We start from the raw sequence: 25,294 nt of genomic DNA, 5'->3' as shown, positions 1-25,294 counted from the left end.
TCAGTTAATGCTAGAAGACTGACAAGAATCCCCATGTGGGGAAGGTAAGCCATGTTCTGAGACTCAGTATAAAAGGAAGGCTTACTTAACAGGGCTCAATAGGCTGGTGGACACTGTTACAGGGCAATCGATTATTTAATGGGAAAAAATACTCACTATAGACGTTTTTTATACACTTTGGTGTGTTATTATGGGGTTATCTTCCACATGGCATATGTTTAGACACCTTTTTTGGATTTTGAAGGCCCCACAACTCCGGAGTGAAGGGGGAGGGGGCCTAAAATTTGCGCCTCAGTTGCGCAGTTAATATTGGCACACAGTTCATGCAGCTTCACGTGGAGGGTCCAGAGACTGCTTGAGGACTTCAGGGAAGCTTGTTTTCCACAAAACTAGTCCCCAGGGGCAGGTAGGGCCACAGCAGTAAGCTGTGGCAAGGTGCTGTAGTTTATTAACCGGTTGTCAGCTTTAGGTTGCTCCGGTTTGGGCATTAAAAGGGGTTAATTGGGCTGAAAAATGTTGTGCAATCATTTCAAAGCCTTAGGCTCATGTGGTAAAAATTTCAGAGAGATTGGATCATTTTTGACGGTTTGGTAAAATTGTGTGCGTGTTTTATTTCTTAAAGGCACAGTAACGTTTTTTTTTTCAAATTGTAAATTTTATTGAATAAAGTGTTTTCAAGCCTGCTTGTGAATAATACTAGTCTGTTAAACATGTCTGACACTAAAGAGAGGCCTTGCTCTATGTGTTTAGAAGCCATGGTGGAACCCCCTCTAAAATTGTGTTCCAAGTGTACTAATGTGTCTATACACTTTAAAGATCATATTGAGTCACTTAAAAATGTAGCCCTAGATGATTCTTTGACGGAAGGTAACGAGGATAGTCCCCCCTTCCTCTCCCCATGTGTCGCCACCAGTTACGCCCACGCAAGCGATGCCTAGTACCTCTAGTGCATTGGCCCATATTACATTACAACAATTAGCGACAGTCATGGATAATTTCCTTGCGACATTTTTATCCAAACTGCCAGTTTTTCCTACAAAGCGTGATAGCTCTGTTTTAAGAACAGATTATGAGCAGTCAGAAGCTTTGGGAGGTTTATCTGATGTACCCTCACAACACTCTGAAGTGGCGGTGAGGGATTTGATGTCCGAAGGAGAAATTTCTGACTCAGGAAAGGTTTCTCAGCGGGCAGAATCAGATTTATTAGCGTTTAAATTTAAACTGGAACACCTCCGCGTATTGCTTAGGGAGGTATTAGCCACTCTGGATGATTGTGATCCTATGGTGGTCCCAGAGAAATTGTGTAAAATGGACAAGTACCTAGAGGTCCCTGTATACACTGATGCGTTTCCGATCCCTAAAAGGGTTGCGGATATTGTTACTAGGGAGTGGGATAGACCAGGTGTCCCTTTTGTTCCCCCCCCTATTTTTAAGAAAATGTTCCCCATAAATGACCCCAGGCGGGACTCGTGGCAGACGATCCCTAAGGTTGAGGGGGCGGTTTCTACTCTTGCTAAGCGCACAACCATACCAATTGAAGACAGTTGTGCTTTTAAAGATCTGATGGATAAAAAATTCGAAGGTTTACTTAAGAAAATTTTTGTTCAACAAGGTTTCCTTCTCCAACCTATTGCCTGCATTATTCCTCTAACTACTGCAGCGGCTTTCTGGTTTGAGGCGCTGGAGGAGTCGCTCCAGACGGAGACCTCATACGATGAAATTATGGATAGAATTAAGGCTCTAAAGCTGGCTAATTCTTTTATCATGGATGCCGCCTTGCAATTAGCTAAGTAAGCTGCAAAAAATTCAGGTTTCGCCATTATGGCTCGCAGAGCGCTTTGGCTCAAGTCATGGTCGGCCGATGTGTCGTCAAAATCTAAATTGTTAAATATCCCTTTCAAGGGGAAGACCCTTTTCGGGCCAGAATTGAAAGAGATTATTTCAGAAATCACCGGGGGAAAGGGCCATGCTCTTCCTCAGGAAAAGCCCTTTAAGGCTAGAAACAAAGCTAATTTTCGTTCCTTTCGTAACTTCAGGAGCGGTCCGGCTTCAGCCTCTACAGCTGCAAAGCAAGAGGGTAACGCTTTACAGCCCAAGGCAACCTGGAAGCCTTACCAGGGCTGGAACAAGGGTAAACAGGCCAAAAAGCCTGCAGCTGCTACCAAGACAGCATGAAGGGGTAGCCCCCGATCCGGGACCGGATCTGGTAGGGGGCAGACTCTCTCTCTTCACTCAGGCTTAAGCAAGAGATGTTCATGATCCCTGGGCAGTAGAGATTGTTACCCAGGGATATCTTCTAGAATTCAAGGACTCCCCTCCAAGGGGAAGGTTTCACATTTCTCGTCTGTCTTCAGACCAGACAAAGAAAGAGGCGTTCTTACGCTGTGTAGAAGATCTACTCACGATGGGAGTGATATGTTCAGTTCCAATTGCAGAACAAGGAACGGGCTTTTACTCAAACCTGTTTGTGGTTCCCAAAAAAGAGGGAACTTTCAGACCAATCCTGGATCTAAAAATTCTAAACAAATTCCTCAGAGTCCCATCATTCAAGATGGAGACCATTCGAACGATCTTACCAATGATCCAGGAAGGTCAATATATGACTACCGAGGATTTAAAGGATGCGTACCTACATATCCCTATCCACAAAGATCATCACCAGTTTCTCAGGTTCGCTTTTCTGGACAAGCATTACCAGTTCGTGGCTCTTCCCTTCGGTTTGGCCACTGCTCCCAGAATTTTCACAGAGGTGCTGGGTTCCCTTCTGGCGGTGCTAAGACCGCGGGGCATAGCAGTAGCGCCTTATCTAGACGACATCCTAATTCAGGCGTCGTCTTTTCCCAGAGCCAAGGCTCACACGGAGATTGTTCTGGCCTTTCTAAGGTCTCACGGGTGGAAGGTGAACATCGAAAAGAGTTCTCTGTCCCCGTTCACAAGGGTTCCCTTCCTGGGAACACTAATAGATTCGGTAGAAATTTAAATATTTCTGACGGAGGTCAGAAAGTTAAAGCTTTTAGCTACTTGCCGAGTACTTCATTCCACTCCTCAACCATCTATAGCTCCAGTGCATGGAGGCAATCGGATTAATGGTAGCGGCAATGGACATAGTCCCTTTTGCTCAAATCCATCTCAGACCACTGCAACTGTGCATGCTCAAACAGTGGAATGGGGATTACGCAGACTTGTCTCCTCAGATACAATTGGACCAGAGACTCTCTTCTCTGGTGGTTGTCTCAGGATCATCTGTCTCAGGGAACATGTTTCCGCAGACCAGAATGGATCATTGTAACGACCGATGCCAGTCTGTTAGTCTGGGGTGCAGTCTGGGACTCCCTGAAAGCTCAGGGCCTATGGTCTCGGGAAGAATCTCTTCTCCCGATAAACATTTTGGAACTGAGAGCGATATTCAATGCGCTTCAGAACAGATTTCAGTCGGACAACATCACGACTGTAGCTTACATCAATCATCAGGGGGGAACGAAGAGTTCCTTAGCGATGAAGGAAGTCTCCAAAATAATCAGGTGGGCGGAGGATCACTCCTGCCATCTCTCAGCAATTCACATCCCAGGAGTGGACAACTGGGAAGCGGATTTTCTAAGTCGTCAGACTTTTCACCCGGGGGAGTGGGAACTCCACCCGGAGGTTTTTGCTCAGCTGACTCAGCTATTGGGCACTCCAGAATTGGATCTGATGGCGTCCCGTCAGAACACCAAACTTCCTCTCTACGGATCCAGGTCCAGGGACCCCAAGGCGGTATTGATAGATGCTCTAGCAGCGCCTTGGTCCTTCAATCTGGCTTATGTCTTTCCACCGTTTCCTCTTCTCCCTCGTCTGGGCGCCAGAATCAAGCAGGAGAAGGCTTCAGTGATTCTGATAGCGCCTGCTTGGCCACGCAGGACTTGGTATGCAGATCTAGTGGACATGTCATCTGTTCCACCATGGACACTGCCATTGAGGCAGGATCTTCTAATACAGGGTCCATTCAAGCATCCAAATCTAGTTTCTCTGCGTCTGACTTCTTTGAGATTGAACGCTTAATTCTATCTAAGCGTGGTTTCTCTGAGTCAGTTATAGATACTCTGATTCAGGCTAGAAAGCCTGTCACTAGGAAAATCTACCATAAGATATGGCGAAAATATCTTTCTTGGTGTGAATCCAAGGGTTACTCATGGAGTAAGATTAGGATTCCCAGAATATTGTCTTTACTCCAAGAAGGATTGGAGAAAGGATTGTCAGCTAGTTCCTTAAAGGGACAGATTTCTGCTCTGTCTATTCACTTACACAAGCGTCTGGCAGAGGTACCAGACGTTCAAGCGTTTGCTCAGGCTCTAGTCAGAATCAAGCCTGTTTATAAACCTGTGGCTCCGCCATGGAGTCTTAATCTAGTTCTTTCAGTTCTTCAAGGGGTTCCGTTTGAACCTTTACATTCCATAGATATTAAGTTATTATCTTGGAAAGTTTTGTTTTTGGTAGCTATTTCTTCTGCTCGAAGAGTTTCAGAATTGTCTGCTTTACAGTGTGATTCACCTTACCTGGTGTTTCACGCAGATAAGGTTGTTTTGCGTACCAAACCTGGTTTTCTTCCTAAGGTTGTTTGTAACAAGAATATTAACCAGGAAATAATAGTTCCTTCTCTGTGTCCTAACCCATCTTCAAAGAAGGAACGCCTGCTACACAATCTTGATGTGGTTCGTGCTTTAAAATTCTATTTACAAGCAACTAAAGACTTCAGACAAACATCATCTTGTTTGTCATTTATTCTTGTAAGAGGAGAGGTCAGAAAGCGACTGCTACCTCTCTTTCCTTCTGGCTGAAAAGCATCATCAGGTTGGCTTACGAGACTGCTGGCCAGCAGCCTCCTGAACGAATTACTGCTCATTCTACCAGAGCTGTGGCTTCCACATGGGCTTTCAAGAATGAGGCTTCTGTTGAACAGAATTGTAAGGCAGCGACTTGGTCTTCACTGCATACTTTTGCCAAATTTTACAAATTCGATACTTTTGCTTCTTCGGAGGCTATTTTTGGGAGAAAGGTTTTGCAAGCAGTGGTGCCTTCCGTTTAAGGTACCTGTCTTGTTCCCTCCCTTCATCCGTGTCCTAAAGCTTTGGTATTGGTATCCCACAAGTGGATACACCTTGCAAGAGAAAACAGAATTCATGCTTACCTGATAAATTACTTTCTCTTGCGGTGTATCCAGTCCACGGCCCGCCCTGACAATTAAGTCAGGTAAATAATTTTTTTGTTTAAACTACAGTCACCACTGCACCCTATGGTTTCTCCTTTTTCTCTGGGGGGCGGAGATAGAGGGGGAGCTATATGGACAGCTCTGCTGTGTGCTCTCTTTGCCACTTCCTGTAGGGAATGAGAATATCCCAAAAGTAAAGGATGAAGCCGTGGACTGGATACACCGCAAGAGAAAGTAATTTATCAGGTAAGCATAAATTCTGTTTTTTCTTGCTTGTCTTCGGTCGAATGACTGGGGGTGACAGTTAGGAGAGGAGCTATAGAGACAGCTCTGCTGTGGGTGTCCTCTTGCCGCTTCCTGTTGGGAAGGAGAATATCCCACAAGTAATGGATGAACCCGTGGACTGGATACACCACAAGAGAAATAAATTTATCAGGTAAGCATAAATTTTGTTTTTAGATGGAGTTTAATTTATAAAAAAATAAATAAAAAAAAATAAAGAGAAGCGCTCATAAGGCTAAAGACAAGGCTATTTATACAATTTAAAATTGGTAATATTTACCTTTTTAAAACAAGAGTGCGCACTCTTTAGAATACAAATATAAAAGTTATAACATATAATACTTGTTGGTTATTAGTAATAACATATAATATTCGTTGGTTATTAGTTTTGATTCATAAAAAGTCACTTATTGTATTTCCAGATGATCCGGTTTTTGCAACAGTTAAAAAACTTTGTTACCTTTTAGTAGGTCACATGTGATCCATTGGCCAATAGTATGCCTTCAATCTCGTTACTCTTAAATTTAAATTGTAATGGATTTTGTAAGGCAGTTAGGAATCCAGTATACTCAATATACTAACTTTCGATGTTACCCTTAAAAACTCACGCCCCCGTTGAAGCCAATTCTTTTGCAATCTTTTTCTTGCCTTCCAGTAAGACAATTTAGTATCCAGGCTAGTGATCAATATGTCGGCACTTCAGGGTTTACACGGAGCTGGTATTCGTCACTTCACCAGTAGCTGGTCCAACCGGTACACTTGCAGGGTCCAAATGGCACACTTAAAGGCTATTGGAAGATTTTAGCAATGCTACAATTCTTAGCTGGTTGCTTTCCTCTTATTCCTCCTTTTTATGTTACATCTGCTGCTGTTAGTACCGGTCTGGTTCACAGATATCTCATAGTATCACAACATAAACGCGTTTCAGCTCGTTACAAGCCTTTATCAAGTTCATACCAATAGTAAGTATGGCACTGGAATGTTAGCGATATTTTATACAGGGAGTGCAGAATTATTAGGCAAATGAGTATTTTGACCACATCATCCTCTTTATGCATGTTGTCTTACTCCAAGCTGTATAGGCTCGAAAGCCTACTACCAATTAAGCATATTAGGTGATGTGCATCTCTGTAATGAGAAGGGGTGTGGTCTAATGACATCAACACCCTTTATCAGGTGTGCATAATTATTAGGCAACTTCCTTTCCTTTGGCAAAATGGGTCAAAAGAAGGACTTGACAGGCTCAGAAAAGTCAAAAAATAGTGAGATATCTTGCAGAGGGATGCAGCACTCTTAAAATTGCAAAGCTTCTGAAGCGTGATCATCGAACAATCAAGCGTTTCATTCAAAATAGTCAACAGGGTCGCAAGAAGCGTGTGGAAAAACCAAGGCGCAAAATAACTGCCCATGAACTGAGAAAAGTCAAGCGTGCAGCTGCCAAGATGCCACTTGCCACCAGTTTGGCCATATTTCAGAGCTGCAACATCACTGGAGTGCCCAAAAGCACAAGGTGTGCAATACTCAGAGACATGGCCAAGGTAAGAAAGGCTGAAAGACGACCACCACTGAACAAGACACACAAGCTGAAACGTCAAGACTGGGCCAAGAAATATCTCAAGACTGATTTTTCTAAGGTTTTATGGACTGATGAAATGAGAGTGAGTCTTGATGGGCCAGATGGATGGGCCCGTGGCTGGATTGGTAAAGGGCAGAGAGCTCCAGTCCGACTCAGACGCCAGCAAGGTGGAGGTGGAGTACTGGTTTGGGCTGGTATCATCAAAGATGAGCTTGTGGGGCCTTTTCGGGTTGAGGATGGAGTCAAGCTCAACTCCCAGTCCTACTGCCAGTTTCTGGAAGACACCTTCTTACAGGAAGAAGTCTGCATCCTTCAAGAAAAACATGATTTTCATGCAGGACAATGCTCCATCACACGCGTCCAAGTACTCCACAGCGTGGCTGGCAAGAAAGGGTATAAAAGAAGAAAATCTAATGACATGGCCTCCTTGTTCACCTGATCTGAACCCCATTGAGAACCTGTGGTCCATCATCAAATGTGAGATTTACAAGGAGGGAAAACAGTACACCTCTCTGAACAGTGTCTGGGAGGCTGTGGTTGCTGCTGCACGCAATGTTGATGGTGAACAGATCAAAACACTGACAGAATCCATGGATGGCAGGCTTTTGAGTGTCCTTGCAAAGAAAGGTGGCTATATTGGTCACTGATTTGTTTTTGTTTTGTTTTTGAATGTCAGAAATGTATATTTGTGAATGTTGAGCTGTTATATTGGTTTCACTGGTAAAAATAAATAATTGAAATGGGTATATATTTGTTTTTTGTTAAGTTGCCTAATAATTATGCACAGTAATAGTCACCTGCACACACAGATATCCCCCTAAAATAGCTATAACTAAAAACAAACTAAAAACTACTTCCAAAACTATTCAGCTTTGATATTAATGAGTTTCTTGGGTTCATTGAGAACATGGTTGTTGTTCAATAATAAAATTAATCCTCAAAAATACAACTTGCCTAATAATTCTGCACTCCCTGTATGTAGTTTAATTTATCAGTTGTAATGAAGATGCCCTGTAACTTACTTTTTAATGTAGCACTGAAATTCAAATACTCAGCGCTCCGACTGCCCACTTCAAAAGTAATTTTTTGTGAGCAATAGTTCAGAACATTAGCCCACAAATTCTTTTTTTTTTAAGTGGGCGGTTGGAGCATTTGAAATTCAGCGCTACATTAAAAAGTAAGTTAAAGCGCATCTTCATTACAACTGATGAATTAAACTACATATAAAATATAGCTAACTTTCCAGTGCCATATCAGGGTTCATATCATTCTGGCAAGTATAAGCGTATTGTTTCTTCAGAAGCTTGTATTGGAATACTATAGGAACAAATTGCAACACTGCACAATATTCACATTCTTGAAGGGCTAACTCTTAGGGCTAGATTTATCAAAGCCATTCTCCTATAATATCGTCCAAAATAACGCATACGAACAGATCCTCATATTTATCAAAGCACTCTGCGCCTATAATTGCGCAAATCTGAAAGAAACTTCTTCGCACTCCACTTACATTCGCCTAGGTGCACAGGCTCGCTCCCGAGTGCACCAATATACATTAGTAATAGGCGTAATTTAACAGCCCGACCTACAAATACGCCCAGTTGCTTATTCATCATTGCTTGGCGCCGATAATTTCGGCTGTAATTGCGTGCTGTATATTTCGCCATACAGACTGAGGCAAACACCATTATAATACATGCTTTAACATCTTGTGTTGTAGTACTTTACTCTTTTTTAACTTAGCGCAAAGAAAATACTGTTATTGCCAGAAATTTGCACTTCCACAGACGCATATGGTACCAAAAGTTGTATTTATTTATATATATATATATATATATATATATATATATATATATATATACACATTATAATATCGATATATTTATTTTTGTGTCAACATATGGCACAAACAGCACAGAAACATTATATAATATAAATATTAGCTAAATAGTTACCTAAAAAATGGTTTTTTAATAATCAAAAGATGGCAGCGCAAATATTTATAGGGATGTACTTTTTCCGACAGGTGAAATTTATCATTATTACGCCCCAGCTCGCCTGCGCAAAGTTACGTCTATTTTTTTGATAAATTTAGGCGCACATGTGGGCCTCTCCGGAGGCGAGCTGGGGCGCAGTTACAGGCGAAGAACATACAGAGTTCGCCTAGCCTTTGATAAATCTAGCCCTTATTACTAAGCATGCTAAAAATATGGCTGGCATTTCAGATAAAGGTAGCTATGTCACCAGGACAAAAAAAAGATGACACACCCCAACATTTTTCCCAGATTAAGTGAAGATCTTGTAATTACTAGACTTGTGTAATAAATTAACATACCAACAAGAGATTTGTTTTTATAACATTAGCACCTTTTTTTTTGCTGCAGTTGGTTTTTCAATGGATGAACTCTCCCCAACATTTACCTTATTTGGAGGAGCTTATTACTGGAGTAGACACATATACACACCGTGTTTACAAAATGTGCATTGTTTTGCAGTATCCTAACCTATCACTTCTGCTGAGGCCAATTAGTTACAATTACAAACGAGCTTCTACAATGATCAAACAATCACTTTGTTTAAAATAGGAGTTGGATTTAGGAAACCCACTGTTTTTAGCAATAAATAATTCAAGTAGATTGCATTTTTTGTTGCATATAATTAAATATTTCATATTACAATCTGAATGCGTTCCTTTCTGGTATAGTAATGGCAGAGAGGACTTGTTCCTTACTAGTAAGGACAATAGCCCTTTTTACATAAGGGACACATTTAAAATTATATGTCAAAAATGTGCAAAAATACTTTTAAACTTTTTTACCTGCTGCTGTTTGTCTCTTAGAGCTCCATCTCCAACTTAAGGCCCTTGATAGTAAGTTAAAGGACTCACAGATTGAGCTGCACAAACGTAGAGAGTACCGAGACAGAGAGCATCCTTTGAAAGTGCTGGAGATGGCAGAATTACAAAGACAACTGTACAAACTGGGCGAGACTCATCAGGTGATGTGCGCATTTGTGTGTCTATGTAGAGAGATTAACGGTGTGAGTTTCAGTTAATGAGTATGTTATGTGTGTCAGGGTGATGACAACGCCAACAGATACTGCACTTTGATTTAAGCAGTAGGGGACTTAACGAACAGTCCCTAACTGCAGACACCATTGAAAGCATTGGTTGTTTCTTTGTGATATAAATTCGATTCTCCCTTAGATTTCTCAAACCAGATTGTTATTAAAAAGACACTTAGGGCTTGATTTATCAAGCCTTCTGCTGCACTACGACTGCAGATTCTTACAAGAGAACCTGCAGTCCGTATTTATCAAGCAAAATAGCGCTCTCGTGCAATGTTAAATTCGGCCAGAGACAAGCTGCGTGGGACAGGTGCGCAAATGTATGGCCCTGTCTGCCGCAGCTTAATAAATCGAGCCCTAAATACATATCATGTACCTTTCTCAAATTATGGGTGCTGCCATTATGGAACCTAGGTTACATTGCACATGTGCAGTAACTCTCCTTCAGATACCTGCAAACAGGTCAGCAGTGGAGTGGAGTAAAACACAGAGGTCAACATGGCTGCCCCCATGATTAGAGGAAGGTGGGGCATAACCTCAATACTAAGCTTAGAAAATATATTTAGGTCTTGAAGTGCCTGTTTGTGGGCGTGTGACAATTAACCAGCCATTACAAGTGGCTGGTTAATGCTACTGCGAGCTTGCGGTAGCAATTAGCGATCAGACAAAAGATTGGATCTCTGGTTAATTTTCTAAAAGTGCCCCAAAATGCGTCCCCATACACTCTGACGCGTTTCACCCTTCCTGCCCTTCTCGGAGTGTATGGGGCCGGTTTTTAAATCTTAGGAGACTAATATATTAGGTACAATAATGTATTGGCTTATGCCTTTATTAGCTTAATCGTAATTTTTGGAAAACCACACTGAGCGGTTGTTATAGTGGTTAACATAAGAATTTATAGATGGGGGCCTATTAGTTTGCCCAGATATGCTATGATAATTTAAGCTTTACCGACCTATATCAACTTCACTTTGAAGCTCTAACAATGATCCATAACAGAAACCGGTGGTTTATTTAGCTGCACTAGATGCAGGGAAAGTTATTTTTAGACTCTGAAACACTAATAGAAATATATGTAATATTTATGCTTAGCACTATATTATCGACTACTAATACCAGCCAGTATCTCAAGATAATGTGAATATAGAACTAGACATCATAGTGCAAGTTGGTATCTTTTATTTGCACATATAGAAATTAAATAATCTGTTATACTGATAGATGCAAGAAAACGTTTACACACTGATGTTACAACTTGCAACATTGTTTAAACAAGTTTGGTAACTTGAACACGGTTACTTAATTAACCAAATTAAATGCTACATTTTAGCAAGCAATACTCTTAAAAGATTATCACGTGTTTTAGCACAACATACTACTATTTTTCTCCTGACCTATTATATTATTTACTTTATTGGTATGCACATCTATTTAATCTCAGCAGTTTGTTTTTTACTGAATAGTCACCTCCAGGTATTACCCAATAGCTATTATTCATCTGGATTTAATAGTAACTTGAACCAACTATACTAAATATAGTGTTATTCATGTCACTGTAACTAACACTCAATATAATGTTCTTCATATCTTTCCCTCATATCTATTTCATTATTAACCATAAGTCATACTATATTATTATTGTTATGATGATTATTATTATTATTGATAGATCGGTAGGACATCATTACCATACTGAGCTGTATTAGGTTACGATTAATAAGTAACTTGTGGCATCTTTCCCACACTGTTATTTGATTTCTAGTGGTGTATAAACAGAATACTATACCAAGGCTTAAATTGTAAATAACAATTATCCACTGGAACATACTACTATTTATATTAACTCTCCTTTTATTTTAATTATCTTTTTTAATATAAAAATGTATTTTCACATTTTTAAATTAATAACAATAAAAATGATGTCTTACACAGACTTATCTTTACCTGCCTTTTTAGTCTGGGCATAGAGTGCTATAACTGCATTCTTCAGTGGATACATCTTTTTTCCCCTCACTTTTCAATTAAAGAACCTAGGTTCTAGCTGCTGATTGGTGACTGCATATATATAGCGATTGTCATTGGCTCACCCATGTGTTCAGTTAGAAACCAGTAGGGCATTGCTGCTCCTTCAACAAATGATACAAAGGGAATGAAGCAAACTTGATAATAGAAGTACACTGGAAAGTTTAAAATTGTATGTTCCACCTAAATCATGAAAGAAAAAATGTGGGTTTCATGTCCCTTTAAAAAAAACAGTTGTGTGTATAATTCAATATACCTGAGACCACAAGCTTGTTGTCCAGTGAGCATAGTAGTGGCTCGGATAATTAAGGTTTGCTAGTATAGCTATGCCCCATGCTGATTTTGTTATACTATTGTTGCTGGGCTAACAGGTATCTTAGGAAGCAATTAAAGGGACACTGAACCCAAATTTTTTCTTTCGTGGTTCAGACAGAGCATGCAATTTTAAGCAACTTTCTAATTTACTCCTATTATCAATTTTTCTTTGTTCTCTTGCTATCTTTATTTGAAAAAGAAGGCATCTAAACTTTTTGTATTAGTTCAGATCTCTGGACAGCACTTTTTTATTGCTGGATGAATTTATCCACCAATCAGCAAGAACAACACCAAAAATGGGCCAGCATTTAAACTTACATTCTTGCAATTTTCGTTCCTTTCGAAATTTCAAGAGTGGCGCAGCTTCAACTTCCTATAATACAAAACAAGAGGGAAATTTTGCCCAGTCCAAGCCGGTCTGGAGACCTAACCAGGCTTGGAACAAAGGAAAGCAGGCCAAAAAACCTGCTGCTGCCTCTAAGACAGCATGAAAGATCAGCCCCCGATCCGGAAACGGATCTAGTAGGGGGCAGACTTTCTCTCTTCGCCCAGGCTTGGGCAAGAGATGTCCAGGATCCCTGGGCGTTGGAAATTGTGTTCCAGGGATATCTTCTGGACTTCAAAGCTTCTTCCCCAAAAGGGAGATTTCATCTCTCACAATTATCTGCAAACCAGATAAAGAGAGAGGCATTCTTACATTGTGTTCAAGACCTCCTAGTTATGGGAGTGATCCACCAAGTTCCAAAGGAGGAACAGGGGCAAGGCTTCTATTCAAATCTGTTTGTAGTTCCCAAGAAAGAGGGAACTTTCAGTCCAATCTTAGATCTCAAGCTCCTAAACAAATTTCTCAGGGTCCCATCCTTCAAGATGGAGACTATTCGAAGCATCCTACCTATGATCCAGGAGGGTCAATATATGACTACCGTGGACTTAAAGGATGCTTATCTTCACTTTCCGATACACAGAGATCATCATCGGTTTCTCAGGTTCGCCTTCCTAGACAGGCATTACCAGTTTGTGGCTCTTCCCTTTGGGTTAGCTACGGCACCAAGAATCTTTACGAAGGTTCTAGGGTCACTCCTAGCTGTCCTAAGGCCGCTGGGTATAGCAGTAGCCCCTTACCTAGACGACATTCTGATACAGGCGTCGAATTTTCAAATCGCCAGGTCCCATACGGACATTGTGCTGGCATTCCTGAGGTCTCATGGGTGGAAAGTGAACGAAGAAAAGAGTTCTCTATCCCCTCTCACAAGAGTTTCCTTCCTAGGAACTCTGATAGAATCTGTAGAAATGAAGATTTACCTGACAGAGGCCAGGTTGTCAAAACTTCTAAATTCCTGCCGTGTTCTTTATTCTACTTCTCGCCCTTCAGTGGCTCAGTGTATGGAAGTAATCGGCTTAATGGTAGCGGCAATGGACATAGTGCCGTTTGCCCGCCTACATCTCAGACCACTGCAACTCTGCATGCTCAGTCAGTGGAATGGGGATTACACAGATTTGTCCCCTCTACTAAATCTGGATCAAGAAACCAGGGATTCTCTTCTCTGGTGGCTATCTCGGGTCCATCTGTCCAAGGGTATGACCTTCCGCAGGCCAGATTGGACAATAGTAACGACAGATGCCAGCCTTCTGGGCTGGGGTGCAGTCTGGAACTCCCTGAAGGCTCAGGGCTCGTGGACTCAGGAGGAGGCACTCCTTCCGATAAACATTCTGGAACTAAGATCGATATTTAATGCTCTTCAGGCTTGGCCACAGCTTGCTGCGGTCAGGTTCATCAGATTTCAGTCGGACAATATCACGACTGTAGCCTACATCAACCATCAAGGGGGAACAAGGAGTTCCCTAGCAATGTTAGAGGTTTCAAAAATAATCCTATGGGCAGAGGTTCACTCTTGCCATCTATCAGCTATCCATATCCCAGGAGTAGAGAACTGGGAGGCAGATTTTCTAAGTCAACAGACTTTTCATCCGGGGGAGTGGGAACTCCATCCGGAGGTGTTTGCACAGTTGATTCAACTTTGGGGCAAACCAGAACTGGATCTCATGGCGTCTCGTCAGAACGCCAAGCTTCCTTGTTATGGATCCAGGTCCAGGGATCCCAAGGCAGCGCTGATAGATGCTCTAGCAGCGCCTTGGTCCTTCAACCTGGCTTATGTGTTTCCACCGTTTCCTCTGCTCCCTCGTCTGATTGCCAAGATCAAGCAGGAGAGAGCTTCGGTGATTTTGATAGCGCCTGCGTGGCCACGCAGGACTTAGTATGCAGCTCTGGTGGACATGTCATCCCTTCCACCATGGACTCTGCCGCTGAGTCAGGACATTCTACTTCAGGGTCCTTTCAACCATCCAAATCTAATTTCTCTGCGTCTGACTGCTTGGAGATTGAACGCTTGATTTTATCAAAACGTGGTTTCTCCGATTCAGTCATTGATACCTTAATTCAGGCTCGAAAGCCTCTCACCAGGAAAATCTATCATAAGATATGGTGTAAATATCTTCATTGGTGTGAATCCAAGGGTTACTCATGGAGTAAGGTCAGGATTCCTAGGATATTATCTTTTCTCCAAGAGGGATTGGAGAAGGGATTGTCTGCTAGTTCCTTAAAGGGACAGATTTCTGCTCTGTCTATTCTTTTGCACAAGCGTCTGGCGGATGTTCCAGACGTTCAGGTGTTTTGTCAGGCTTTAGTTAGAATCAAGCCTGTGTTTAAACCTGTTGCTCCGCCATGGAGTTTAAATTTAGTTCTTAAGGTTCTTCAAGGGGTTCCGTTTGAACCTCTGCATTCCATAGATATCAAGCTTTTATCTTGGAAAGTTCTGTTTTTGGTAGCTATTTCTTCGGCTCGAAGAGTTTCGGAGTTATCTGCCTTACAGTGTGATTCCCCTTATCTGATCTTCCATGCAGATAAGGTAGTTTTGCGTACCAAACCTGGGTTTCTTCCTAAGGTGGTATCTAATAAGAATATCAATCAGGAGATTGTTGTTCCGTCACTGTGTCCTAATCCTTCTTCAAAGAAGGAACGTCTATTACATAATCTTGACGTGGTTCGTGCTTTAAAGTTTTATTTACAAGCTACTAAGGATTTTCGTCAAACATCGGCATTGTTTGTTGTTTACTCTGGACAGAGAAGAGGCCAAAAGGCTTCAGCAACTTCTTTCTTTTTGGTTAAGAAGTATAATCCACTTAGCTTATGAGACTGCTGGCCAGCAGCCTCCTGAAAGAATTACAGCTCATTCCACTAGAGCGGTGGCTTCCACATGGGCTTTTAAAAATGAGGCTTCTGTTGAACAGATTTGTAAGGCGGCAACTTGGTCTTCGCTTCATACTTTTTCTAAATTCTACAAATTTGATACTTTTGCTTCTTCGGAGGCTATTTTTGGGAGAAAGGTCTTACAGGCAGTGGTGCCTTCCGTTTAAGCGTCTGCCTTGTCCCTCCCTTCATCCGTGTCCTATAGCTTTGGTATTGGTATCCCACAAGTAATGGATGAATCCGTGGGCTGGATACACCTTACAAGAGAAAACAAAATTTATGCTTACCTGATAAATTTATTTCTCTTATGGTGTATCCAGTCCACGGCCCGCCCTGTCATTTTAAGGCAGGTGTTTTTTATTTTTAAACTACAGTCACCACTACACCCTATAGTTTCTCCTTTCTCTTGCTTGTCTTCGGTCGAATGACTGGAGGTGGCAGTTAGGGGAGGAGCTATATGGACAGCTCTGCTGTGGGTGATCCTCTTGCAGCTTCCTGTTGGGAAGGAGAATATTCCACAAGTAATGGATGAATCCGTGGACTGGATACACCACAAGAGAAATAAATTTATCAGGTAAGCATAAATTTTTATTTTTTTTCCCTGCTCCCCCTGCATTTATTTTTTTGCAGTGTAGTGACAGTTACCAGGAAAAAAAATTAAAGGAACGCTAAACACACATTTTTTCTTTAATGATTCAGATAGAGCAACTTTCTAGTTTACTCCTGTTATCAATTTTTCTTCATTCTTTTGCTATCTTTATTTGAAAAGCAGAATGTAAAGCTTAGGAGCCTGCCCATTTTTTGGTTCAGCACCTGGGTAGGGCCTACTGATTGGAGGCTAAATGCAGCCACCAATAAGCAAGCGCTATCCAAGGTTCTGAACCAAAAATGGTATGGCTCCTCAGCTTTACATCTGCTTGCATCCACACCCTATACCACAGGGTATCCTTACTACTATTTCTTTCATGTAATTGACAAGAGTCCATGAGCTAGTGATGTATGGGATATACAATCCTACCAGGAGGGGCAAAGTTTCCCAAACCTCAAAATGCCTATAAATACACCCCTCACCACACCCACAATTCATTTTTACAAAATTTGCCTCCTATGGAGGTGGTGAAGTAAGTTTGTGCTAAGATTTCTACGTAATATGCGCTTCTCAGCATTTTGAAGCCCGATTCCTCTCAGAGTACAGTGAATGTCAGAGGGATGTGAAGGGAGTATCACCTATTGAATCCAATGGTTTTCCTCATGGGGGATCTATTTTATAGGTTCTCTGTTATCGGTCGTAGAGATTCATCTCCTACCTCCCTTTTCAGATCGACGATATACTCTCATATTCCATTACCTCTACTGATAGCCAAACCAGTACTGAAACGGGTATCTGCTATATGTGGATGGGTGTCTTTTGGTAAGTATGTTTTCATTACTTGACACCCCTCAGCTATGGTTTTGGCACTTTATGTATTTATATAAAGTTCTAAATATATGTATTGTACTTATATTTGCCATGATTCAGGTTTTCAGTATATTTCCTTTTGCAGACTGTCAGTTTCATATCTGGGAAATGTTTTTTTTAATAAAAAATGTATTTCTTACCTGGGGTATAGTCTCTTTTTCAAATTGACTGTCTTTTAAATTTGCGGGCAGAATTAGGCTCACGAGGGCGCAAAATGCCAAAGTTTATTGCGTCATTCTTGGCGCAAGATTTTTTTGGCACGAAGTTACGTTTGTTGACGCAAATTTGTTGTTTCCGGCATCTTAGTTGACGCCGAGTCCTTCACAAGGTTGCGTCATCTATGACGCAAGTGTGTCGTTTTTGGACTTTTTGGCGCCAACAAATATTTTTCCGTTTGTTGTGCGCCATACTTGGCACCTAATATTTTCATTATTTAAGACCCCATTTCTATTTGCCTCTTGCCTTTTTCTATGTTAGAGGGCTATGCTGTTTGCATTTTTTCCCATTCCTGAAACTGCCATATAAGGAAATTGATCATTTTGCTTTATATGTTGTTTTTTCTCTTACATTTGCAAGATGTCTCAATCTGATCCTGTCTCAGAATTCACTGTTGGAACCCTGCTGCCTAATAACAGTTCTACCAAAGCCAAGTGCATTTGTTGTAAGCTTGTGGAGGTTATACCTCCAGCTGTGGTTTGTAATAGTTGTCATGATAAACTTTTACATGCAGAGAATGTATCCATCAGTAGTAGTTCATCACCTGTTGCTGTTCCCTCAATATCTAATGCACAAGATATACCTGTAAATTTAAGATAATTTATTTCTGATTCTATTCAGAAGGCATTGCCATTCCTCCTTCTAATAAACGTAAAAGGTCTTTTAAAACTTCTCATAAAGTTGATAAAATTTCAAATTACCGGCAACATACTGAATTATCCTTCTCTGATGAGGATCTATCTGATTCAGAAGATGCTGCCTCAGATATTGACACTGACAAATCCTCTTATTTATTTAAAATGGAGTATATTCGTTCTTTGTTAAAAGAAGTGTTGATTACATTAGATATGGAGGAAACTAGTCCTCTTGATATTAAAACTAGTAAATGTTTAAATTCCGTTTATAAAACTCCTGCGGGTATTCCAGAGGTTTTTTCCAGTTCCTGATGCTATTTCTGATATAATTTCTAAAGAATGGAATAGTCCTGGTACTTATTTTATTCCTTCTTCAAGGTTTAAAAAATTGTATCCAGCAGTTAGATTGGAGTTTTGGGAAAAGATCCCCAAAGTTGATGGGGCTATCTCTACTCTTGCTAAACGTACTACTATTCCTATGGAAGGTAGTACTTCTTTTAAAGATCCTTTAGATAGGAAACATGAATCTTATCTAAGGAAAGCTTATTTATATTCAGGTCATCTTCTTAGGCCTGCAATTTCTTTGGCTGATGTTGCAGCTGCTTCAACTTTTTGGTTGGAAACTTTAGCGCAACAAGTATCGGATCATAATTTATCTAGCATTGTTAAGTTGATTCAACATGCTAATAATTTCATTTGTGATGCCATTTTTGATATCATCAAAATTGATGTTAAATCTATGTCTTTAGCTATTTTAGCTAGAAGAGCTTTGTGGCTCAAATCTTGGAATGCTGATATGACTTCTAAGTCCAGATTGCTATTTCTCTTTCTTTCCAAGGTAATAAATTATTTGGTTCTCAGTTGGATTCAATAATTTCAACTATCACTGGGGGGAAGGGAGTTTTTTGCCTCAGGATAAAAGACCTAATGGTAAATCTAAAGCTTTTAACCGTTTTTGTTCCTTTCGACAAAATAAGGAACAGAAACCTAAGCCTTCCCCCAAGGAATCTGTTTCCAATTGGAAGCCTTCTTCAAATTGGAATAAATCCAAGTAATTTAAGAGATCAAAGCCAGCCCCCAAGTTTGCACAATGGTGCGGCCCTCATTCCAGCTCAGCTGTTAGGGGGCAGATTAAAATTTTTCAAAGATGTTTGTACCAATTCTGTCCAAAATCATTGGATTCAGAGTATTGTCTCTCAGGGGTACAGAATAGGATTCAGAGTAAGACCACCTGTGAGAAGATTTTTTTCTCTCACGCATCCCTGCAAACCCAGTAAAGGCTCAGGTTTTTCTGAAGTGTGTTTCAGAACTGTAGTTATCAGGGGTAATCACGCCAGCTCCGTTTCAGGATCAGGGTCTGGGGTTTTATTCAAATCTATTCATTGTCCCAAAGAAAGAAAATTCATTCAGACCAGTTCTGGATCTAAATATTTTGAATCAATATGTAAGAGTACCAACTTTCAAAATCGTGAGTATAAGGACTATTCTGCCTTTTGTTCAGCAAGGGCATTATATGTCCACGATAGACTTACAGGATGCATATCTTCATATTCCGATTCATCCAGATCACTATCAGTTCCTGAGATTCTCTTTTCTAGACAAGCATTACCAATTTGTTGCTCTTCCTTTTGGCCTAGCGCCAGCTCCAAGAATCTTTTCAAAGGTTCTCGTTGCCCTACTCTCTGTAATCAGAGAGCGGGGTATTGCGGTGTTTCCTTATTTGGACGATATCTTAGTACTTGCTCAGTCTTTACATTCTGCAGAATCTCACATGAATCAACTGGTGTTGTTTCTTCGAAGACATGGTCGAAGGATCAATTTACCAAAAAAGTTTGATTCCTCAGACAAAGGTAAACTTTTTAGGTTTCCAGATAGATTCAGTGTCCATGACTTTGTCTCTAACAGACAAGAGACGTTTGAAATTGGTTGCAGCCTGTCTGAACCTTCAGTCTCAGTCATTCCCTTCAGTAGCTATGTGCATGGAAGTTTTAGGTCTCATGACTGCTGCATCGGACGCGATCCCCTTTGCTCGTTTTCATATGAGACCTCTCCAGCTTTGTATGCTGAACCAATGGTGCAGGGATTATACAAGGATATCACAATTAATATCCTTAAATTCCAATGTTTGACTTTCTCTGACTTGGTGGTTAGATCACCATCGTGTAATTCTAGGGGCCTCTTTCGTTTGTCCAACCTGGACTGTGATCACAACAGATGCAAGTCTTTCAGGTTGGGGAGCTGTTTGGGGATCTCTGACAGCACAAGGGGTTTGGAAATCTCAAAAAGGCTAGATTACCTATCAATATTTTGGAACTCCGTGCGATTCTCAGGGCTCTTCAGTTTTGGCTTTTGTTGAAGAGAGAACCATTCATTTGTTTTCAGACAGACAATATCACAACTGTGGCATATGTCAATCATCAGGGTGGGACTCACAGTCCTCAAGCTATGAAAGAAGTATCTCGAAAACTTGTTTGGGCGGAATCCAGCTCCTGTCTAATTTCTGCGGTTCATGTCCCAGGTATAGATAATTGGGAAGCGGATTATCTCAGTTGTCAGACTTTACATCCGGGAGAATGGTCTCTCCATCCAGATGTGTTTTTTCAAGTTGTTCAGATGTGGGGGCTTCCAGAAATAGATCTGATGGCATCTCATCTAAACAAAAAACTTCCCAGGTACCTGTCCAGGTCCAGGGATCCTCAGGCAGAAGCAGTGGATGCATTGACACTTCCTTGGTGATATCAACCTGCTTATATTTTCCCACCTCTAGTTCTTCTTCCAAGAGTGATCTCCAAAATCATCATGGAGCAATCGTTTGTGCTGCTGGTGACTCCAGCATGGCCTCACAGGTTTTGGTATGCGGATCTTGTTCGGATGTCCAGTTGCCAACCTTGGCCACTTCCATTAAGGCCAGACCTTCTATCTCAAGGTCCGTTTTTCCATCAGGATCTCAAATCATTAAATTTGAAGATATGGAAATTGAACGCTTAGTCCTTAGTCATAAACATTTCTCTGGCTCAGTGATTAATACTATGTTGCAGGCTCGTAAATCTGTTTCTAGAAAGATTTATTATCGAGTTTGGAAGACTTACATTTCATGGTGTTCTTCTCATAAATTCTCTTGGCATTCTTTTAGAATTCCTAGAATGTTACAGTTTCTTCAGGATGGTTTGGATAAAGGTGTGTCTGCAAGTTACTTGAAAGGACAAATCTCTGCTTTTTCTGTTTTATTTCACAGAAAGATTGCTAAACTTCCTGATAATCATTGTTTTGTGCAGGCTTTGGTTCGTATCAAGCCTGTCATTAAATCAATCTCTCCTCCTTGGAGTCTTAATTTGGTTTTGAAGGCTTTACAGGCTCCTCCATTTGAGCCTATGCATTCTTTGGACATTAAACTACTTTCTTGGAAAGTGTTGTTCCTTTTGGCCATCTCTTCTGCTAGAAGAGTTTCTGAATTATCCGCTCTCTCTTGTGAATCTGCTTTTCTGATTTGTCATCAGGATAAGGCAGGTTTTGCGGACTTCATTTAAATTCTTACCTAAGGTTGTGAATTCTAACAACATTAATAGAGAAATTGTTGTTCCTTCCTTGTTTCCTAATCCTAAGAATTTTTTGGAGAGATCTTTACATTCTTTGGATGTGGTGAGAGCTCTGAAATATTATGTTGAAGCTACTAAAGATTTCAGGAAGACTTCTAGTCTATTTGTTATCTTTTCTGGTTCCAGGAAAGGTCAGAAGGCTTCTGCCGTTTCCTTGACCTCGTGGTTAAAATGTTTGATTCATCAAGCCTATTGGGAGTCAGAGCAAGCCCCGCCTCAGAGAATTACAGCTCATTCTACTAGATCAGTTTCCACTTCGTGGGCTTTTAAGAATGAAGATTTGCAAAACAGCAACTTGGACTTCTTTGCATACATTTACTAAATTCTACCATTTTGATGTATTTGCTTCTTCGGAAGCAGTTTTTGGTAGAAAAGTTCTTCAGGCAGCTGTTTCAGTTTAATTTTTCTGCTTTTGATTTAAGTTTTTTCCTTTCATTTATGAGAATTAACTTATTTTTTGGGTTGTGGATTAATTTTTTCAGCGGAAAATGGTTGTTTTTATTTTTATCCCTCCCTCTCTAGGGACTCTTGCATGGAGTTCCACATCTTGGGTATTGCTATCCCATACGTCACTAGCTCATGGACTCTTGCATGAAAGAAAACATAATTTATGTAAGAACTTACCTGATAAATTCATTTCTTTCATATTGGCAAGAGTCCATGAGGCCCACCCCCTTTTTTTATGGTGGTTATGATTTTTTTGTATAAAGCATAATTATTTCGAAATTCCTTTGTTGATGCTTTTTTGCTCCTTTCTTTATCACCCCACTTCTTGGCTATTCGTTAAACTGAATTGTGGGTGTGGTGAGGGGTGTATTTATAGGCATTTTGAGGTTTGGGAAACTTTGCCCCTCCTGGTAGGATTGTATATCCCATATGTCATATCAGGTAAGTTCTTACATAAATTATGTTTTTGTAAAAAAATGTGTCTGTTTTTTTTTTTTTTTTGTGAGCAGCAACAGTGATAATCCACCCTAAGAGAGCACAAGCCCATTGCAGCTGTGCGAGAGATGGCGACAGGATTGTTAGCTGAATGCTGGCCCTTGAGAAAGGGATCCACACACTGTCAGTCAAATTGTGAAACTTTCACTTTTATCGGTTGGCCCAGCTAGTGCACAAATAAAGTTTCATGACATAAAATGCAGATAGAAATAGTATTTATTTAAACCACAGCGTTTATATTTTTTGGCATAAGTAGGTTTTGAACTGTTAAGTTTAATGGAATTATGTGTTTTCTTATGGCCTTTTAACTATAATGTATTAATGTCCCTGTAACATACCTTATTATCTGTTTCACTCTTGCATGTGCTTCCTTTTTAAAAGGATGTGCCAAAGAAACTAACTTGCTTAGGGCTAGATTACAAGTGGAGTGCTAGTCAGTGCTTTCACTAGAGCGCTACCTGCGCTAGAAATAAACTGTTTGCGCTCATCGGGTTGCGCTGGTATTACGAGTTGAAAGTAAAAAGTTATCGCTCCAGCTCTAACCCGACGAACGCAAAAAGCCAAATTTAGATGAAAATGGAGAAAAAAAGTGAGGGAAAAAAAAAACACCCTACTCGTGCACAAACCCGATTGCTATAAGCCCCTGCTCTATTAAAGGGACAGTCTAGGCCAAAATAAACTTTCATGATTCAGATAGAGCATTTAATTTTAAACAATTTTCCAATTTACTTTTATCACCAATTTTGCTTTGTTCTCTTGCTATTCTTAGTTGAAAGCTTAACCTAGGAGGTTCATATGCTAATTTCTTAGACCTTGAAGCCCACCTCTTTCAGATTGCATTTTAACAGTTTTTCACCACTAGAGGGTGTTAGTTCACGTATTTCATATAGATAACACTGTGCTCGTGCACGAGAAGTTATCTGGGAGCAGGCACTGATTGGCTAGACTGCAAGTCTGTCAAAAGAACTGAAAAAAGGGGCAGTTTGCAGAGGCTTAAATACAAGATAATCACAGAGGTTAAAAGTATATTATTATAAATGTGTTAGTTATGCAAAACTGGGAAATGGGTAATAAAGGGATTATCTATCTTTTAAAACAATAAAATTCTGGTGTAGACTGTACCTTTAACTCCTAAACCGCCGCATAGCCCACAACCAAGTAACCACTACACTATTAACCCCTAAACCGCCACATAGCCCAACACAGTAAACCACTATACTATTAACCCCTAAACTGCAAAGTAAACCTTAACATCTAAACCCCCTAACCTAACACTCTTTAAGTTATTCCAAAATAGACACCCTCTCTTTACCAAAAAACCTAACTACCTTTAAATAAATAAAAACTTACCTGTGAAAGGGGAAAAAAATCTAATCTTACCTATTTGTAGTTTAGTTTTAGAAAAGTTTTTTTTTATTTTGTGATATTAGAATAGACATAACTCTTTATATTTTTGGTAATTTTTTTATTTATTTTTTAGTGTTAGGGTTTTGTTTTGTTTTTTATGGTTGTTTTTTTTTATTAATAATGGTTGTTTTTTATGGTTGTTTTTTTATTAATAATGGTTGTTTTTTTAATTTAATAGTAATGATAGTTTTTGTGTGTGTGTTTTTTTAAAGGTAAGATTAGATTTAGTTTACTTTCACAGGTAAGTTTTTTTTTGTTTTTTTTTAAAGTAGCTATTTTGGGTTAACTTAGGGGGTGTTAGGGGATTTAGATTAGTTTGTGCTAACTAATTCACAGTAATTTGAACAGTGCTCCACTTGTAATATGAATTTGAACATAAAGAACACTGTGATCTTGCGTTTGCGTTTATGCTTCTCGCGCTAATGATAGCACTCTACTTGTAATCTAGGCCTTAGTCGTTACCTCCTACTCAGAACATTCTCTCTCATTCTCTCAGGATCAAAAGGCTGATGTAGAAGCGTTAGCACACTCAGAGCTGCAAAACTTTATGTGTCAGCAAGAGAAGCTGAGAGATGTCTCTCTAGAGAAAGTTGTACAGGTGAGACGGACAGAACCCACTATTTGTGTTAGAAATGTATTCTATGGTGCCAGACAGAACAGCATGTGTGTATTCATATTAGTTAGATCCTAGTTTCTCAACCTGAGGTACGTGTACCCCTGGGGGTACTTGGGGTATTGGCAAGGGGTACTCCAGGGATTGGACTTTAATTATTTTTCCTGATCTAACTATTATAAATATGACATATCAAAGAAAGCTGTGTTTCTCATTTCTACCCTTGATCACTCCTAACAGGGCAGAGTGTGAGTATTTCCCTGCCAAGGTTGAACCACAGCTCAGTCACGGATTCATCTCAAATTGGTAAAACCTTAGATTCTATCTTGTTGGTGAGATATGAGGGCTGGAGTTGAGCTTCACTGATATGAACTGAGAAAGTGTTTTACTGTGACCAAGTGTCACAGAAACAAGTGCCATTGTTAAATAGGTAAAGTGCATCTTACTGAAGTGTGCCTCAGTTAAACGAGACAGATAAAGTGTATATGAAATGGTTTTTAAAAATAAAAAGATGGTACCATAAATATTGATTTCCTCATCATGTAGAAAATAGTTTATTTTACTTTTTTAATGTAAGAAGGACATTAATTGCATATAATTATTACTATCAATGTGTTTTAATATTGTAATATTAAGAAATATTAATTAATGTAATTATGTTGTATCTGATACAAGCTTATGAAATAAAGTGATACACATGATTTCCATTTTTGCTCATGTAAAATATCAATAA

The 25,294-nt window shown here is 40.1% G+C and overlaps 1 protein-coding gene across 1 annotated transcript in view; it reads left to right on the top strand.

Annotated features, from left to right (window-relative positions):
* The window catches only part of C1H20orf96 (chromosome 1 C20orf96 homolog), a 139,813-nt gene that overhangs the window by 81,714 nt on the left and 32,805 nt on the right, over positions 1 to 25,294 (top strand). Inside the window, exons 5-6 of the mRNA XM_053700240.1 lie at positions 9,883 to 10,040; positions 24,445 to 24,546. Coding sequence (XP_053556215.1) covers positions 9,883 to 10,040; positions 24,445 to 24,546 — 260 coding nt within the window. The remainder of the gene's footprint in view (positions 1 to 9,882; positions 10,041 to 24,444; positions 24,547 to 25,294) is intronic.

The sequence above is a fragment of the Bombina bombina genome, chromosome 1 (assembly GCF_027579735.1).
Source record: "Bombina bombina isolate aBomBom1 chromosome 1, aBomBom1.pri, whole genome shotgun sequence".
NCBI classification, from domain to species: Eukaryota; Metazoa; Chordata; class Amphibia; order Anura; family Bombinatoridae; genus Bombina; species Bombina bombina.
Note: the sequence above shows the minus strand (reverse complement) of the source record. Positions and strands in the feature narration are given on the sequence as shown.